This window comes from Pezoporus wallicus, unplaced genomic scaffold, assembly GCF_028554395.1.
Source record: "Pezoporus wallicus isolate ANWC-B61680 ecotype Strahan unplaced genomic scaffold, APGP_CSIRO_Pwel_v1 contig_5908, whole genome shotgun sequence".
Lineage (NCBI taxonomy): Eukaryota > Metazoa > Chordata > Aves > Psittaciformes > Psittacidae > Pezoporus > Pezoporus wallicus.
The window spans coordinates 1,380,780-1,400,951 of record NW_026635282.1 but is presented as its reverse complement, the minus strand read 5'-3'; the positions used below and the strand labels follow the sequence as shown (position 1 = coordinate 1,400,951).

The 20,172-nt window shown below is 35.6% G+C and overlaps 1 protein-coding gene across 2 annotated transcripts in view; it reads right to left on the bottom strand.

The window, feature by feature from the left end:
• Positions 1–1,227: 1,227 nt before the first annotated feature.
• The window catches only part of MIGA1 (mitoguardin 1), a 40,786-nt gene continuing 21,841 nt past the window's right edge, over positions 1,228–20,172 (bottom strand). For both annotated transcript variants that reach the window (XM_057416966.1, XM_057416958.1), the window contains exons 8-16: positions 18,258–18,358; positions 8,643–8,761; positions 8,388–8,460; positions 8,001–8,087; positions 7,779–7,877; positions 7,318–7,452; positions 5,818–5,871; positions 3,982–4,098; positions 1,228–3,634 (exon numbers count right to left, since the gene is read on the bottom strand). In XM_057416966.1, the coding sequence (XP_057272949.1) occupies positions 3,416–3,634; positions 3,982–4,098; positions 5,818–5,871; positions 7,318–7,452; positions 7,779–7,877; positions 8,001–8,087; positions 8,388–8,460; positions 8,643–8,761; positions 18,258–18,358 (1,004 nt within the window). In that variant the 3' untranslated portion in view covers positions 1,228–3,415. The remainder of the gene's footprint in view (positions 3,635–3,981; positions 4,099–5,817; positions 5,872–7,317; positions 7,453–7,778; positions 7,878–8,000; positions 8,088–8,387; positions 8,461–8,642; positions 8,762–18,257; positions 18,359–20,172) is intronic.

The window sequence follows — 20,172 nt, the reverse complement described above, 5'->3', positions numbered from 1 at the left end:
TCCTTTCCAACCCAAACCATTCTATGATTCTACAATTCTATAGCAGTAAGCATTAGACACTGTGTTCTCCATTTATATTACCCCACAATGGAAATCTTACTCCATGACTGGAGCTCACTGTAGCCCTTGGGTTTGGAAATAATCCTGAAAAAGCTCATCCCCCAAACCCAAGAAACAACCTGTTGGCACAGAAAGACAGATGCAACAAAACCAACCTGGTTAGTACCACAGGCAGGGATTGTGCCAACCGACAACCACTGTCAGCCTGTGACAGCCAACCTGAGTCTGGGGTTTGTTTGCCCAGGAGATTAAGGTCTCTAGTTTACTCTCACTTTCTGACTTGCAAAACTAGAAACACCAAAACTTGGCTTTTTGGTGGATCACTGGCCTATGCGTTGAAAACTTTTCAATGCTGTGGACCATTTCACAGAAGAAAAACCACACAGGTTTATTTCTGATCCAGTTTAAACTGTTCCAAGTTGTAGAAGCAGTTGTAGAAGCAACAGTTGTTTCACTGAAGCCTTTTATTCAATACACACAGCAGCAGTTCATTTTGGCAATAGAAAGTTCACAAACACACTTAACTGACACTCGAATTGACATGTTTTGTCTGATGAAACTGAAGACTACAAAAATGAAGTATAATAATCATTAAGAACACATTTAAAGTGAGATTATTTTTACAACTAAATTACAAATTATATAAATACTTGATTCTTGTATAATCAACACATTCAACATTCATTTCTGATCATAGGAGCACAGCTATAGCAGAAGAGGATGACTCATTAGCAGGGAAAAGGGCATTCAAAACTATTTAAAAATTTAGAGACTGTAAACTAATTTCTGATTTTGATTGTGAATTCTCTGCAGTACAATTGCATCCTGGTGCCACTGCATTGGTGCAGCTCTGGCACTTGCATTTTCAAAGGTAGAGGACTTTGCTTAAGCCATATGGCTGGTTATCAACAGACATTCTTCACACCCCTTCCCTCAGCGGTGTACAAACCTGGGTTTATAGGAGAACTGATTCCAGCTCTGTGTTACAAAGAGGCAGCCTTCCCCCATTTGAATTTATAGCTGTCTCTGGCATTAGGAAGGGAAGAACATATAAACGCTTTTCGGGAAAAGGTCCAAAAAGACTCAGAGGAGATAAAAGCCTGTCCATGTGTACCTGTGCATTTCCCTCTCCCTGTCTCCATTCCTCCCTCCCCCTATTTCTTTTCTCTTTCTTTAACTGTTCCCAACCAAGTATTTGTTGGTGGCACCTTGCAACAACCAGATACCTTAATTCTTATTTTGGACGGGAAATACGTTAGTTCCATTTCCAACCTGATTCTATGGACTTTGGAGCTCTATGAGTGCATGGAAGTGCTCCTTTTTTAAAAGCATACATCTATTTAAGCTGTATATTTTCAGGTCCTTATCCACTTTCCAGACATTCTGGTGTTCCATTGGACCTTTTTCATTCTTCTGTTTAAGAAAATCCTTTCAGTTCCAACACAAGATGGATTTTTAAATCATCTGGAAACATTTATAATCTCATGTGCAACACTTGCACTTTCTTCATGAGCTTTATATAAATAATATGAAATTTTCTCACTTAACTATGTATTTAGTTCTGTGGAAAAGTGCATTTCTGGTTTTCTGTGATGAATATTAAGGTGTAATTTTCTTCATAGAATTTTATTAGAACAGACAAACCACAGCGTACAATTTTCTTTGACATCTTGCAACCTCCAGGTAGTACATTTGCTGTGGAATATGCCATTTACTCCACCACTACTATTTCCATCTATTCCTATTGATTCTAAACCCAATGAGACACTTTACTGTTCCATATAAATTCCTTCATAGACTTGCAAAACACTGCTAAAATATAGCTACTTTTGAGCAGGTAAGTGTGCTTAAGCTAAGTGAGATGGGTGCAGAAAACTTCACATTCTGTACTGAAGACGCACTTTGTGGAGAAACAAACCACAGCCGACATTTTGCTCTTTTGTTGTATTCATTTGATACATACAAGAATGATGAAAATGTGTCGGCTGCAGTGAAATCTATGGACTTACACAGACCCTCCTTTCCAAATATCACCTTTTCAGGTTGTGTTCAAACAAAAGTCTAAATGTTTCCAATCAAAGTGTGTTTCAATATGCTCCATTTTAACAACATGCTTCTTAAGCATCTGAATATTTTATTATTACTTACTCTTCATTACTTGACACAGGATAGACTCTTGTGGGCTGGCTTTTTGTGGCAAAGCACATGTAAATGTAGTTAAAGAGCCTAAACTAACTACAATATATTGTTTCAGTTTACAGGCATTCAAAGATTATAGATCATCATTATTTATTACCTACCTCTAGCACAGGAAAAAGTGTTACTGCAAATTCCCACATGCCTTCTTACTGTGCTGTACTCCTACCTAAAGTTCAGGGTTCCATATTCCGAGCCACAGTTTCACACTGTACATACATAGCTACAGTTGCTTACACTTCCTCTTAAATAAGACACCTGACTTCCTACAAGGAAGGGAGGAAGATGGAAATGCTTTTAATTATAAAACACTGACTTCAATTCTGATTCATGATTAACAAATCTCATCAGACATCCTTATTAAAAATATATTTTGAAATGCTACATATGAACTGAGAATGGCGTTAGTTTAACACCAAAATATAAAGTGGTAACAGTTGTAGAAAAAGGAAAAGTTTTAAATTAACTGGTGAAGCTACCACAGCTTTTTGAATATAAATAAGTGCTTTCAAACACCTTCATGATGTTTGGCTGTTTTAAAACAAAATAAAGTGAAAAATGCATACTGGAAGTCATTCCTGCCCTAACAGCACCTGCATCACTCCATTACACTGTGGTACAAAATGACTGCTTAACACCCACAACAAATGTAATTTCACGCCAGTGGCAACACATTCAGTTTCGTGAGTGTGATTAGTTTATTGCATGTGTCACATGAATTAGAGACTGCGTATACCCCAGTCAAAACACCTCCTAGATTTAGACACACAATGTTTTGGGGACTCTGTAATGAGCATTCTGCACTATAAGCCCTTAAAGAAACAACTCCATCAGCTTCACTTACAAATTATCTGTGCAAAAGTACAGTATTTCATAAATAAACTTTACCCAAATATTACAGAAAAAAGCTTTGGGATACATTAAGTATAAATACAGTGACAGCGGAGCTGCAAATTTAATTTAGGTATATACAACAATATGCTCACCAGTTCTTTTCACAGACGTACATTTAACCTCCCTGAGTCCTTTTCCATACTTAGCAACATGATACATTTTCAGACGCTTGCTCAGTAACAGCAATGATAACTTCGGTGTTAGAGAGAAAGGTGGGAAGGAGTATATCAGGAACACTCCATTTAATTTGTCAATGATTTTAAGCTTACTGTACTTTTGCTTCTAAGAGCCCACTGGTCACGACATGCCCAGGACCACTTACACAAGCATTGACATGTCTCAGTGAATCTGCTCCAAGATAGGCCATTAAAAGTTCAGTGTGTCGGATTAATAATTGCATAAGATCTTCAGCCAAACTCTCCATAGTTGAGTATCTCACCTTTTCAAAATCAAAAATGTCTTTGAGGAAGAAAAGCACTTGATCCTAGTGAGGGAGAAAAAAAAAAAAAAAATAAATGGAGAAACTTGTATTCACTTACAAGAAGGAAAAAAGTATGCAATGCTATTTCCTTTACACATTTCCTAAAACCATTCATTTATGTATTCTTCTGGTGCTAAAATAGAAGTGCATTAAAATAGACTTTGCAAAGCAGTTCTAGGCTTAAAAAAATTTAATATTATAACATTTATTTTCATGGTTTCTTACAGTTAGTCTTAATCTTTGGAAAACACAAAACACCTACAAATAAGATCCTCATTTCTTTTAATCTGGAAGATTTATTTATTTATTTATTTATTAAGATAAATGGTAATAAAAAAAAAGTTGCAAACCTTGAAGAAGCAGCATAGGTCATAAAGGGAGTTTCTAGGACCCAAAAAGCCCCATGCCAAAACAGGGCTGATATGTTCACATATAGCATAGAAATGTGCAAAAAATCCATCAGGCACCTGGTGATGTAAAAATTATAGATCAAAGTTACACAGTAAATATAGCATAAGTCTCTATGAATTAAGTCTTCAGAAAAGCCTAAAACGCCTACTACTTCAGGGCTGTGGTAACCTTTAAGTTACAGGGCAATTGTACCAAACAAGAGGCATGATTTTTGGTAGAAAAGATTTTTATTTCAGTGGTACTTTGTACTTCAAATATTTGAAGATTAATAGGCATAAGCCCAAAACCAGCATAAACAATCTACTCTCGCTCCCATATGACAGATAATTATATTCTTATTCCTGTTTGAGCCCCTATACACTATGCATAGCTGAAACTTGAAAACTGCACAGTTTTGAATGAAAAAAATTACCCCTTAGAAGAATCCATTTTAAAGTCTACAGAAGACCACAAAATATACGTGAATGTCTATCCTGTGAATGTCCAACCTACAGGTACTTGTAAAATATACTATAAATTCATGTCTCATGTATGGACGTACAGTTTATTTTATGCACTTATAAAGACAATTTTACAACATCAGTTAATTTATAAAATCATAAAAATAAAATTATCATAAATTAAAGCATAAAATACCACATGAAGAACTGTCTGTAAGTGAGTCTAAGTTCATCAAACTCCTTGTGACAATTAATCTCTCCCTTACAAAGACTTCCATGGTGCTTTACTTTATCCACTTCTGAATATCTCCAGCAGCACTGATGAAACTTGTCCCAAGGAGTAAAGTTACTCACACGTTTACAAACTTATAAATATTGAGACTTCAATACACAAAGGAACTACAGGCTAAGGTAGCTGTGCATTGAAATAGAGATGAAAGTAACAGGTTACTATAACATCTATTTTTGAGATATAATCCCTTTATATAAAATTAATGTAGGAAAGATCTATGTATAAAATTCCCAAGATACAGCAGTAGCTGAGGACCTTTCAGAAAATACCAACTGCCCTTGGAAGTACCTTTTTTTTATGATGAAATATGTCTTTAGCAGTTAGAAGTCATGCAAATAGCTATTCTTAGAAACAGAGAAAGGTGTCAGTGCCCATCACTTGAGCAGAGATTCCTCACCTGCCGTATGCAATACCACTTCTAGTGGTTATGGATGTCCTGCAGCAAGCCTCAACTCTGTTTTTGGACTGGCTAATACAGAGATAGGCCTCCTAGGTCTAATGAAATCCTCTAAAGATGGAAGTGAGGAGCTGCTGGCAAAGAGGATTTCTACTTCAAAACATTCAGAGTTCCTTCACTGAGAGGTCAGCATGCAGAAAGGGGCTGAGGGAGGCTGCAATAGTGTTCTTGCTACTGGCAAGGTAAATGGTACTTCAGGTAGGTAAAGGGACAGGACTGAATTTTATTTAGCTGTGGAGATGATGCAGGGAGATGGGGTATCCCAGTATAAGCAGGCAAGATACTAGATTAATGACCCTGATCTGCAAAAATCTGAGGTGCATGTATGGGGCTATGTCAGAGAAGTGACTGCCACCATTGCTCACTGGACCTAAACTAGCCTGAAAATCTTTCAGCTAAGACTTCTTGCTAAAAAACTGGTATTAGGGCTCCACAAACTAAATTAGAACTGACAGCCTCTTGTTTAAACGAACATGACTACAGGATTAAGGATTGATACGTAATTTATTTTGCCAAAGCTACAGAACTTCAGATACTTAGGAGCTGATCAGTAACTTTGGTCAGCATAATTTGCAAGGCAACTTACCTTCACTTGCTGTCTCTTCTGCTTCAGGACTGACCAACAGCTTGAAGCCACAGCCTAAATGTAAATAAATAAATAAATAAAAGAACCCAAACAAACACGCTCCAAACTGTGCGTAACTTCACTATAAGAGAAATTATTTTTCATCTCAAAAAGAAGTGAGCTGCAGAATACTGTATTTCTATACTTTGGGGATTTTTAATTTCCTCAGTTTCAATCTTGTGATAACAAAGTTTAAAACTGTAAAATATCAGCTGAAACAAATAATATTATCTGTAGTTCGTATTTGTTATTTCCAGATCTTATTTTGCAACATTTTCTTTCGTTTAATTCAAATATTATTTGGCATCCTTGACTGATTTTAGCTGCAAAAATTAGGAACATTCACGGGGTTCAACTGAGGACCAGTCTCTCATATACCAAAATGTGCACTCAGACATAAGTAACTATTTTAGATATTAAGTAGCATGCAAACACATTGCAATGTCCTTTTTCATTTTAGCAAAAACATTCTTGCAATAGCTTCAGATTCAGCTAAGGAGTTTTGTCCAAATATGGACCTGTGAAAGACAATATACTGATACCAGTACTAGGCTTTTTCCTCTCATCTGATCCTCCTTCAGTACTGCAAGATAATTTACTACTCACAAAACACTGTTATCACATAATTACAAAAATAAATACATGCATGTTTCCTCTTTTTCCTTTAGAGGGAATATTTCAATTGAAAGATAAATACAGGAAAAAATGGCAGTTTACAAATATAAGTGTGTGAAATGAGAGTGGTTACGCTACCAGCTGACCATGGTAGTAACCTGTATGCCTGTAACAGAGGAGTGAGATCTTTCTGGCAAATAGGCGCATCTGAAAGCGTGAAATGTTATCAACATTTGAATGCCTGTATTTCATTAATTTACTTTTGTGTGCTTGCAACTTTGTGCCTTATTGCTAAATCTCTGGTATATGACTCAAAACCTCCAATACCTCAAACACGGCTAACAGAAACTTCCCTTCTAAAATTCCACTTCCTCAGAGATAGCTTGTCCTGCAAAAATGAGTTTAAGTGTTTCTCCAATACATTCAATCATTTTATAGATTTTGGGCTCAGACTTGTAGCTTTTAAACTGCTATTATGAATAACCTGATAATACAACCTGCTTATTTTTTCTGAGAAATATTTCAGGTACCTATTCAGCTGTATTGGAAGCTGCATTAGACTTCACAGTGAAGGTCGATGTAGCTTCTTTGCTTCAAAATTAATGCTTTTATTATTAATTTAATTATCAAGACAACATACACAGTCTGATTCCTGTAGTTGCTGGATTTATGCTCATTTTTACATTGTGCTTTACGAATATAAAGCAGAGATTGCCATAAGAACAGCTGTGGTATATACAGAAATTTTATATCAGAATGCTCACACTAACGTTACATTTATCATACCATCTACTTGTTCTAATGTCTATAGAATAATGACTACGAAAATGACACATAAATACTTACTGTTTCTTTAAAAGAGGAATTTAGCCAGCGGTTATTTACTACATTCTGTATAGATATTGGTGGATTTTCTAAATCTTCAAATGAATCCATCAGTATGAAGTCCAGAACAACATCATAAAAATTCAGGTTTTTCACCTATATTAAATCAGAACATGACCTAGTTTCTCTTTCAGCAGTGGAATTCAGCATTCACCACATTCTAACTCTGTATTAACATGCAGATTTATAATTGCTTTTAATGAATATTAAAGTTACTTTGTCAGTAAAGGAGAAGATAAAATATTACATGTTATCTGGTACTAAACTACAGTGGTGGATGCCATTTCTCTAAATCAGCAATGTAAACATAAAAAAGCTGCCTTTCCCACCATTCGGAACTGTAAAAATTCATTTTTAGATGTTTTTCATTTTTTTTAGATGTTAGTCATTTTTAGATGCACTTTTCAGAAATTCAGACTCACTCCTGTAGCAGCAAGTTCCATTTCAGTATTATCCCAGTGATCTGTTTGTTCCAGAAAATATATCATTTCATCAAACACATCTTCAAATTTCTTTGGATTCTGTAAAGTAAAAGCAATGAATATCAAGCAAACTTCACAAAAGACATGGTTTATATTCACTGGAAAGTGAGTTCTGGTAGAAGTTGCATAAACAATGAAACGTTACTTAAAAAAGGCTTTTACCTTTCGTGCTTTCACAATTAAAGCAGACAAAATTTTTCTTCCACTTTCAGCAAGAAATATTCTGTTTGCTGTCTCTGAAAGAATTACCTAGAAAAGGTTCAGAAAAAACAGACATATTAATTCACAGGTTATACTAAGTGACCTTAAACACTTCAATCAAATTTAATATAATTATAACCTCTAGCATAGTAGGCCAATTCCTAATCAGCTTTTGGTGCAAAGGTTACAAAGCTAATCATAAAACTGGGACTCCTCTGCAAATTTTAGAATGACAGAAATGTAATAGCAACAATAAAATAATTAATTACAGCATATGTTATAAAAATTGCATTGATAACCTCCACATACTTCAGGCTTAAGACAGACAAACAAATCACTCTCCTTTACCTGAAAAGCTTGTCGAATACAGTGAAGCTTAGCAAGGAAGTCACTGTCTCCTAGACATTCAAACATTTCAGTCCTATATAAAACAGAAAAGTTTTCAAATACCGTGAAAAATGGGAAGCACAAGAAAACTCAACTAAGTCTAATTCCAGAAAACATATCTCGTACAAGTAACTTCTAAAAACTGAGTTTGGTATAGTACATTTAAATTTAATTCTTGCTTTTCACAGAAATAATTAAGTAGAGGTAAATCAGTACCTTAACACTCGTGAATAAATTTTGCCTTCTTCTGCTAAGTGCATAGCTTCTTCATACAACGGGCAATGGCAAAGGGAATCAAGACCGTATGTATTACGAATCTCTCTGTGCTCTGTAAGCTGAAACAAAATATTTTTGAAATCATTAAAGAGCTTGCTTACACAGTTTTTGTAAAGGTAAATCAAAGAAGTTTTCCTGATATTCTACTGAAAGATATAACCTTTTCTGCATCTGCTTAAAACAAAAGGGGAACACTCAACCAGTAAAGAGAAGAGAAACACCACAATTATTACATAACTTAAAATCTGAAAGCTATAGTTTCAGATTTTAAGTTTCAAAAGTTTAATTAATTAAATGGAGGCAGCTTAGTTCTGATTTTAATTTGCCTAGTTGCACTTCTAATTTGCCTAGTTAAATCTAATGGGTCTCAAAGCTGCTAAAAACCCCCCAAAAGTTGGGACACAAAGTACAGAACAACCATGCAAAGCTCTAGGAAGCTGGAAATAGTAACATCCTTCCACTTCTGTTTTTGTCTCCCTAGTAGATATGTCTGCTAGTTACCAAAGCATATTGTATGAAGCATGAGCATTCAGCATCCTGCTACAGGCTCTCAAAAATGTGTTAATTTTCAGCAGTTTTAATTCTGCGGTTATGAGATAGAATAATGTGAACTCATAGACATTTTTAGAGGGAGAAAAAAACAAAATCAGGTTATGAAATCAAAGCATGTAAATAATATAGAGAACGCCTGTTTACAGGATATCATATTTAATCCACTAAATAATGGCTAGCTACAATTTCCACTACGAACATGACATCATATTATTAAGGATCCAAAAAAAAAAGTCATCTTTCAGTTTTGTTAATGATCAGAAAATGAATTCTAACTTTTTTTAACACCCCCCTCTTTTTTAGTTTTGAATATCCTGCATGGGGGAAACAACCTGTGCTTCTAGGCTATCATAACAGAGCCTAGAAAGATCTTATGAGATAAAATTCTCACAGTAATTGGCCCATATAAAACCAGAAAGATTAAAAAAATCAGATTAAAAATATAAGTTGATGCTAAATTTCCATTAAAATTTTAAAATAAATACATGCTGAAAAGTTTTTCCTGTCACTGAGGACATACAGGCAAGTTCTGGCATGAGACTTCATAAAGATATTGAGTGTGCCTCCAGTGTGTCTTCTCTACAGACTTCAACTGAGGCTACTACAGCAACACCAGTTTGGCCAAGCAGGCTTGCCTGCTAAAGGGAAGAATATAAACAAGTGCCAGTACCTGTTTATATCCATGTAAACATTTAAGCACATGAACGTATTACAGAGATTTCAGCACAGATGTTTTGAATCACTTGTACCAGTATCTTTTTACACAAGCAAATACATACAGTTCCTTTCATAAAATTGTCAGGACCCATTTTAAATTGATTTGCTTGGGTAAAAAAAAAGTAACATCTCTATTCCTATACAGATTTCTCCAGAGTTCTCAAACTGAGACTCTAGTGATAACAGCTAGGGAGTGTAGGAATAAAAGCTTTAAGGTCAGCAAAATATCATACTTAAATGAGTAAGGTACACTTTTAGATTTCATCTAGCTTGAAAGTATATCCATTTTGAAAGTATGTATTTGTTTATCAGTTGTTTTGCTTGGAAGAACTGAGTAGAATAAGCTGAGTTCCTAAAAAAGATTTCCAACTATGAAGACCAAAGTTTTTATCCCAATTTAACAATATTAATCATAGCACTGAACTGTGTTTTGGATTTACTAATTCAAAAAAGCCAACCTGAAAACTGATGTTCTTTACTTTTTTAAACAAATTTAAACAAAAGAAGCCACCCAGCTTTTAACTGAACCGTATAGGAATTAATAATTCAATCAAGTGGAAGAAACAGGAATGTATTCATTTCTTTCAGATATAAGAAATCATTATACAAACAGACACATACATATAACACGCATACATATATATACACATGTATATACAGTGTAATAGTTAAAACAGGTATAAACAAAACAAAGTGAAAAATCTTTACTCCAGAATTTAGTTTTCTACATTATGGTTAAAAAAGTGGAAACAGTGAAATAATACATAAAAATTTTCCAAAATAAAGACCAAACCAGAATACAAATAAGGATATTAATTTCTTACCTGATCCAGCTATTAGAGAAGCCATAAAACATTCTGTTTATTTCACTTGTAAAGCATGAGAAGAAATAAGTTGTGCACACATAGGCACTTTGTAAACAGCTGTCCCTCTCTTGAAGGTTATAATTTCTGTGGTAAAAGGGATTATATTTGTTTTCTGTAGAGAACTCTTGGCAAATCACCTTCTTCAGGCATTTAGGCAAACTGACTGTGACTAAATTAGGACTCGTGATTTCCAGAGTCAGATGCAGGTAATGTTCATCTGCGGCCAGCAAGCTGAAGATGGTAACAGTTTAGCACATGAAGATGCCTGATTGTAGCCTTTGTGGTTACAGATTAACATCGAATCTGATACCCAAGAGTTGAATAAGGCCCTTGATTATATCTAGCCTTTTTTTTTTTTAACTTCCTCTCATGCTGGCAAATGAAATAAGTAGCTGTGTAACTGCTGAAATGCATATTACTGTGCTCAAATGAAGAAAGCAGTTAAATCAACAGGCTACTAAACAGAGAAGGGTATAACTTCTTCCACTGAGGAGATGGTTTTGATTACAGAGCGAAGTTAGTTCCAACCAACATCATTTGGAAAGGGGGTGCAAATTCCTCTATCACTGACTTTGGCATGCAAAAAAAGGAAAGGAAGAAAACCCAACAAACCAAACCAAAAACCAGAAACTAAAATGACCTCTAAGTTTAGCTACAAAAGGTGATTTCCAGACAAGCTCTGAAGCTGCATCATAATGCTCCTGGAGTCATCATGGATTTTCTTTTGATGCTTTCTGGTATTTAAAAAATATATTATATGTCAATATTTTATATGTAGATACAAACAGTATATATATATATATGTAACATACAGTGTTATATTTTAAAATGGTTTTGTAAACATTCAGTAATGGCTATTCTCTTCGAGATGAAATAAGGCAAAAGCTTGCTACAAAAGCATCCTGGTTCAAAATAAAATTAGTTGAAAACGCTCAGAACACACATCCACGTTACTAACATAGCAGAGTTCAGCTATCAGAAGAATGGACAAATTATATACAGTGTTTAACAACATGCAGAGCATACAACATTTTCTAGATAAGAGCCTCTCAAGCTGACATCAAAAGGAAAATTAACTCATTGTTGTAAAAGTCTCCAACAACTTGTTACCTTTGAGAAAAAATGTGGAGAGAAAGGTACATTTTGAAAGAGCTGATTCCCTGTAATGGCCTTATATCAAATGGCATACCTTCATATATATATATATATATTCAAGTACATGCTTTTTGCTGCACTGTGTTTCCCTATGCACCACATAACTTTCTTCAACAGCAGTTCAGAATTTATCAGAAGTTAGCAGAAAGCCCCAGCATCCCACATCCTGTCACCACAGGTAAGTTGGACTCTTGAGAGCTCCTTGAGTCCTTTCTTGCCACTCTGTAGCGAACATTTTGCACAGCCACTACCATTTTGAAATTCTTAACACACCACTAAGGATGAAAAAGGGCTTCATGCACAGCTACCAAAAGTGCTGGTAGCTGCAAGTAACAAAGGCTTGTGATAATGGACCTGACGTGCCAGCTTCTAAATGTCTGCTATTTCCTCAGTGTCATACATGAAGAAGAATATGAAAATGTATTCAAAGAAGAGCTGAAAAAAATGAATTATCCATACTGGCAATTTGGTCTTGTAATGGTTTACTTCTATCCGTTCTAGGCTCAGGAAAGATAGTGTTGGTGACCACTGCATGGGACATTTATGATGACCTCCAGTGGATACCTAACTTCATTATGTTGAAATACTACGTACATCTTCAAAACTCCAAAGCTTGTAGTGATAACTTGTGCCTCTACACAGTGACGGAAAACAGCCTTCAAGGATTACAACATGGGCTGGTTTTGTTCAGATGCTAATCAGTTTTCTCTGGGCAGCTCAGCTTTACAGCTGCATCTGCTAGTTAAGAGATGCTGCAACCACTGTTGTAAAGCATCAAACCTCTAGAACTTGCTATAGTTTTTAAGCTTGGGATTCCCTGGCTGCTTTGGTCTAATGACCAGACTCAGCACTCTTATTTGTCACCCACAAGTTGCTTCTTAATAAATAGAAAAAATTCTCAGCTGTGCATCAAGATCTTGTTGGCTACCAAAATAACCACCCACTTGAATGTAACAAAAATAAACATTGCTAGACCTTTTGGAATTCTTGCTTGCTCCCACTAATAAACAGGTCAATTTACTGGCACAGTCAGCATTCCTCGCATTCTGAGAAACTATGCTTAGCCTATATTAAAAAGCCTGATGATCACTCTTCTCTGGGCATTTATATCCTTTAATATATATATATTTTAAACATGATTAGCTGCAGAATGAGTGTGAAACATGTTCTAGGAGTTAAACATGTGATGGTGATTGCCAACTAAAACATTTGAGACAGTACTTCAATAAACTGCAACAATAAAGTGGTGCATTCTTATTATCTGGAATAAAACAGGAAGGAAATTAATGTATTTTCATGAACTCTATAATTACTTTTATATAAGACACCTGATATCCTTTTTTTTGAGGAAAACACACATCCAGAACATTATTTTATCTGAATTATTACTGCAACTTTATTAATTTTAAGCATAACGAAGAAAGTAAATTCACTATGTTGTGTGCATCAGTGGTGGTACTACTCTTTGCCATGTGGAACAATACTGGGCTACGTGCTGTGTCTGGCACTTGCCTACACATTGCCTACAAAGATGTATTATGGTACAACAATTAGTTCAGTGCTAATACATGGGATTTGTTACAAATGTTGCATATATATTCTAAGAAATAAAACCTGTATAGTATAAACAGTCAGCATATAGGAACACAGTGGTTATTAGAGGAAACTCCTACATGTCCTAGAAATGAAAACATTTAGTATATTATGTAAATACCATACAACGCTAGGATTTCAGGACCAACCCCAGAATTGTAAATTTTATTATTAATTTTAAAGCTTTTAGAGCATCACTTAATGATTTGTTGATCTAAGTTGTTCTATTCATAGCCATACAGAAAGCAATCACAGCTGTCCTTGGTGGAATTAAAAGAACCTGGTTCCCATTGACACTCTTCATTGCCACCTGGAAAACTTTTCTCCATAATGGAATCTTTTCAACGGCAGCAACATCTATAAGCATGCACAACACAAATAATAGAAAAAACACCCTAAAATCCAACAGAAATGAAGCATGAAGTTTCAGGAATTTGTCAGACAGGACATAGGAATGGGAGACATTTCTCAAAGTGGAACAGAACTTTTCTGTTGCCTATAGCACCACTGATATTATTGGGAAGCGGAAAGTCTCTGATGATGATATGGGCAAGCTTTATTACTGGGTATCAAGCTTCAGCAGACACCCTAAAATCTTTTGAGTTTGGCCAAAGTAGTAGGCAGTGGTTAGGAGCACTTCAGGTACAGCTTTTTCAAAGAAATAGTATTACTGTTAGCAGAATGAAAGGATTTGGGATTAATTCTTCCCTCTCTTCACAGGTTTTAAGACTATAAATATGAGGCATCTCAATACCTCATTAAAGTTGTTAGAATAAGGAGCTGCTTACAATCCCAGGGCATGCTAAGACTACAGAACTGCTGTACTTCATTTGTTTCTTAGGTAAGACAATAATTCCTGTCAAATTGGGCAGGTGACATAAACATGGAGGAAGTGACCAGGATGAGAACAGCAAGTCCTGAGAAGATCCGATCAGTGATTATGGTCACAATTCTGAGGGCAGTCAGAACACAGCAAGGCTTATCTCTGATTTTTGTGGTGAAATACAAAAAAAACCAAAACCCAAACCACCAAAAATCTCATTTAAAAATGCTGTAGGAACACATGATACTAATACTTGACTGCATTACTCCCTCTCGTATTCAGGAATGGAATAAAACATCTACTGAGAAACCAGGAAAAGGGTAACCCTACTTTTCATTAATAGGGTTATTTTTGAGTACTTTCTGAATCTAAAATTCAGCATAACACACTTTGAAGGTTTTGGTGCCATATCCAAATAATTACAGGCATATGGAAACTGGTGTTCTTTTCCTGTTATCAAAGCCTGCTTGTTCCTGCACTGTTTTGTTTTAATAGATTTGAACTGAGAAAAAGACAACTTTAGTAAAGGAATTACTTGTAAAGAACGGAGAAGCTAAGGCTTTATTCACAAATCAACAAATCTCCTTTGCTCTGCTTTTGATAAAGAAAGCAAAGTTTATTTGATAATAGAACTACTGATTCAGTTCTGGTCAAGATATGAAAATAAGACATGATAAATGCATGGGCACTGACAACAGAGAGGCAGCAATGAAGCTCACTGTCAGGGAGAGCAGGAAAGAGCTTCTATTGGAAAGATGGAAAAGAAGCCAGGAAAGAGAGGGTGGAGACCTTTATCTGGCACACTCACTGCTGTATTCTTGCCAAAGGTGGTGGTATTTTGATCACACAGTGGATGAGACAGCAAGAATATGAAAAGAATACTAACCCTCAAACATAAGTTGATGGCAGATGGCCTAAAATGGGGAAGAAAATACCATTATTTATCACAGTATATGGTATCAGTAACTTAATTAGGGCAAATGGTTGTGCTTACCATCCCTTTCGTGGTGCTTCCAAGAGCCTCCATGTATTTAGGAACAGAAATCTGTCTGGTTTGGGGATGGTAACTGTATGTCTGGCTCATCTTTATAGGGATTCAGCAGACACCTGGGTATTGTAGGTGTCCAGACTGGTACAATTCTGTTTAAGAAATCATCAAGTGAATGATCCTCAGAATCCTCTTGATTATCATCCATTGTCAAGATGAAGTTTTGGAATACCCTGCTGCTATCCTGTAGAGCTCATCAAAAGGGCATGCGAGTTAAGCTCTGCCAACTGTCCCAGTTTTGCACAGTTCTCTTCTTGAATGCCATCTTCCTATGTTTTGTCCTAACATAACACAGGACAACATTCCTGTTGCCTCCTAAGCAGTATTCCTACTAATTTCCATCAAAACATCCTTGTTTTGTTTTAGGTTTCCCTGTATCTTTGCTGTTATCCTTCCTGAGGGCAGTGAACTAAATTTGACTTGACTGTGCGTCAGCACTGAAACGTGAATATGGCTTCCAGTCTCAAAAACCGGAGTCTTAGCCCTGCTGCTGGGGACAGGATGCAATGTAGAAGGAAGAAAATGTGACCACAGAAAATGCTGCTACTTTGTAATTTCCCAGAAGGTGAAATCACTAATGATTTCAGTAGGGCAAAATCACAGGGCAGCATACACACATGTATGAATTTCAGATTTAAAAACGTCGCTAAACATTTCCATCAGCACACAAGAGTTCAGGAGATCACTTAAACTGTAACTGCAGTCAGGGAGAACAGGACAGAAGAACAACTGCCTATTGGTCCATGAGCTGAGACAAATCCACACCTGAAAAAGCCTCAGACCTCTTAGCCTGAAACATTCCACTTTTTTGCAAATGAAAGAATAAAAATGAAAGAAGTAGATAAGCAAGAAGCTACCTGTCATCATCAAGTCTAGAACAGAAACATCTGGTATGTCAATTCTAATCCAGTTACATTAAAGCAATTACTGTTCTTTACTTACAGCTGAAATACACTGGGAAGTGGTTATTACTCTCTGATTGCCATAGTTATTTGCAGTACTAACTCAAAGCATTTTTCCCCCCAGGGGATGGAAAAAACTTTACATCAATGTAACACTATATTCATAAGGGAAGACCAATTCACAGCTTTATTCTACCTGTGCCACACAATGATGCCTCAGTAGCTACTACCCGAGAACTAACTGGCCCTGTGGTTTAAGCCTAGTGATTCATATTTCATCCAAAATTTTGCTGGTGTTCTGGTTTGAACACTAAACTTCAAGTTGGTTTTAGCTTTCTTAATGCTCAGGGCTCCTATCAACTGAGAATTTTAATAGATTCTTCAATAAAATCTGAGAAAGGAGATCAGAGGGCTTGTTCTATTGGCAAAGGCTACAAGAGCTGGAAAGGAAGAGAAAATCCTCATAATTTTGTTCTGGAAGAAAGAGTTGACAGAAGTGGCTTTGAGGTATCAAAATGTTCAGAATATTTTTCAGGATATGTAAATACGATTCTGTTGCCAATTTTGACACAAACATTTCTTTATCAAACACTGAGACAATTCAGATTTGGGACAGGATGGTGATTATACTGAGGTGATACACTCTGGGCTTTGTTTTTTATTTTGTCTTTTTTTAAGCCAAAACCCACAAATGAGCATAATGGATTGTTCTTATCTTCATGTACTTGCAAAAACACTAGGAAAGTTCATGGGGAAAAGAAAACACAAAAGATACCAAGTGTACAAACAGTAATTGTTTACAGCTCCTCCCAAGAGCTGGTAAGAGTTGAAGCAAGCTTGAACTGTGGTCTTGTCCAAATGAAGGCAAGACTAACCAGTCTCTATAGACACAGTCTTTGTTAGAAATGAATGCTAGGCATACTATCACAACTTAATGTGAATTACTAAATCAAGATAATCACAAGTTAATGTGAATTACTAAATCAAGGTAATTGTGCTTTGGAAAAAACAAACCATATAATAGACAGCCAAAATGGTAATTGCAAAGAACACGTATGCACATCTCTTCTTACAACTAAGTTTAGTAGCTTAGTTGTAGTGCATGTATGAAAGCAATATCTAACACAAAGCATATCTATTGAGACCAATTGCCTTTCCTGCAATTTGGAGAAGAGTGCTATTCAAGATCACTCCAGCTTCTGAGAGACTATAAAAGGAGATATTCCTCATTCAAATAAGTTTGTTGCTGTATATAAAATTCTTTCAAATACTTCAAGGGAGCTGCAGCAGATATCAGCTAATAGACAATGCCCTGTGATCCAAGATTATTTCTTTATGCACCCTTTGTGGTCTTATCCAAGAAGATTAGGGAAAGTTTGGTTTAGTATATTATATTGTGCATGGCACTTACTAAAATAGGTAGCTGCCAATGTCTAATTATTTCCTCTTGGGAAAAAAAAACTAACTCCAAAAAAGACAAAGCCTTCTTCACACATCCTTATATTAGGGTAAAGCAGCAGGAAAAAAATGAGAGTAGAAAAATGCAATTCATGGTGAAAGGAACTGCTATAGCCTCAACTGATTGTGCTTCTTCACTCATGAAAATCTATTTTTCAAAAGCAACTTCTTTTCAGAAAGAGCTGGGGAAGCATCCTGCCAGTGCATAGAGCAAAAAAAGAAAAAGGGGAAAGAATAAAGGCAAATCGATCCCAACTTCATAACTCAAACTGCTAGGAAGCTGGTTACAGCTAAGCAAGGAAAATTTCTAGTTTTCCCATAAGAGAAATATATTCTGCTTATAATAATTAGGAAAAAAAAAAAAGAAAAAAAAAAGATTCTTCTATTCACTATTCAAACAGATCAATGAAACTTTAAAGAAACAATCTTTAAGAGTCTTACCTCAGCTGTGGAAACAAAGGAGTCTGTTGATGCAATGCTTAATGTATCTCGAAGGCCGAAATCATCCATATTATCCTTTACAGTAATGTCTGTATTTTTATCTTTAGAATGAAAAAAAATAAGGAAAAGAAAAAAGACAAACTGACTATTAGACTATCAGAAAATTAAATTTCAATCTTGAAAGTGTTCTATACTTTAATGTAGGACTTCATTTGGAAGGCACAATATAATGCTACTGTGAGAGTAAATTCTGCTATGACCTGCTAAGATACATAGAGTGACTGTATTTTTCTCTCTTTGAAGTGGACTTATGAACATCATCTGTAATGAACAGAGAGAGAAAAAAATATTTCCCCAGGGTTTTTGCCTTTGCTGGACTTGTGACGATCCCTGTATCTAAAGATATTACTTTGCTATATTGATCTAAACCCTCTGTTAAATTTTAAACTGGCTGTGTTACATAACAAATACTTAGTAACCAAGAAATACAGTTCTAAATAAAAGTCTGTTAATTAAAAAAAGGTTTCAGCTTCATTTGAATTAATTGCATTTTCTGCTTCTTATGCCTTTTTTCACTTGCTGGTTCTTCAGGAGAGCAACTGAAGTTTTTAATCTTCACTGAACCCTCTTTGCCCAAAAAGCTTTTCCGTTGAAATTACCCATCCAAAAGCATTTCCTATAGTACTAGAAGTCTTAAAGCCTTTAAAGTAACTGATATTTTTTTGCTCAAAATCATCTGCAATACAGTTTCTCTCAGTTTTCCTTTATTTTATTCACCGATTTCAACTGCTGCACACATTACTAACATACATGAGTTTGTTTTTACTGTACAGAAACACTTTCACAGAAGGATTCAATTCATAACTCAGTAAGTCAGACTTTGGCTTGATGTGCCCCATACTACATTCTCGGTAGAGCACAGGCATTTATTTTGGGTTACTTTACCTTCAGACATTACACATGTGTTGCTAAAAGTCTGCTTTATTTCCAACAGTCAGCAGCAACCAGCTACTCAATGTCATCCAGATCTGTTGCTATGGCAATACTTCATAAGAAACACTATTACATAGCAAAGTGGCCAAATGCCAATATACCGGAATGGTTTACTCATCAATTGAAATGCTACAAATCCACATAACTTAACTATTATTTCGGTGGTTGTTATGGTTTTATTACTTGCGGACTTGGAATGACAGCTCAAAAATTGCACATAACAATAAATATGTCTTCGAGACAATTCACTGAGGGAAAAAATTACTAAAAGTTTACAAAAAACCCTTACTAGATTGAGTTAAGCAGATTTCTACTTGTAATCACAACTTCACCAGTATTCACATAAAAGTCTCTAATTTTTTCAGATCATTCTTAGTTTGTTCTTTCTTTGACCTCTTGAAACCAAGAGGAAAAATACAGCAGCATCCAAGTTGGTTGAGAAACAATCACATACTGGAATCTGAAAAGTTGGAACAGAAAACTGAACTGTGGTTTTTAAAGCATTTGCTTGAGGTTTGGTAAGAGCACATGAGTAACATGATGTTTCCTTCTTATTCCTGGCTCATAATTTGCATTAATCCACTTCTAATTTTACATTAAATGCTTTTCTAACATCAGTTTTTCACAGAAGCAGTTGCTGAAACTGCAATAATACTGCTAAACGCAGGGTAGTACAGGGATGTATAGCCTGGTTGCAGATTTTTCCACTGAACCTCTCCTTTTGGCTAAATTGTTTTCCATAACAAATTCGCAATTAAAACAAAAGCCCTCTAGCACCTGGTTCAAATGTAATCCAAAGAAATTATTTTCCTGATCCTCCCAGTCTGTAGGCACATGTAACACTTAAGGAGAAGTAAACAGCTACAGTCACAAGTAGCAATGCAAATTACAAACTCCTACGGCAGTAAAGCATGGACCATAC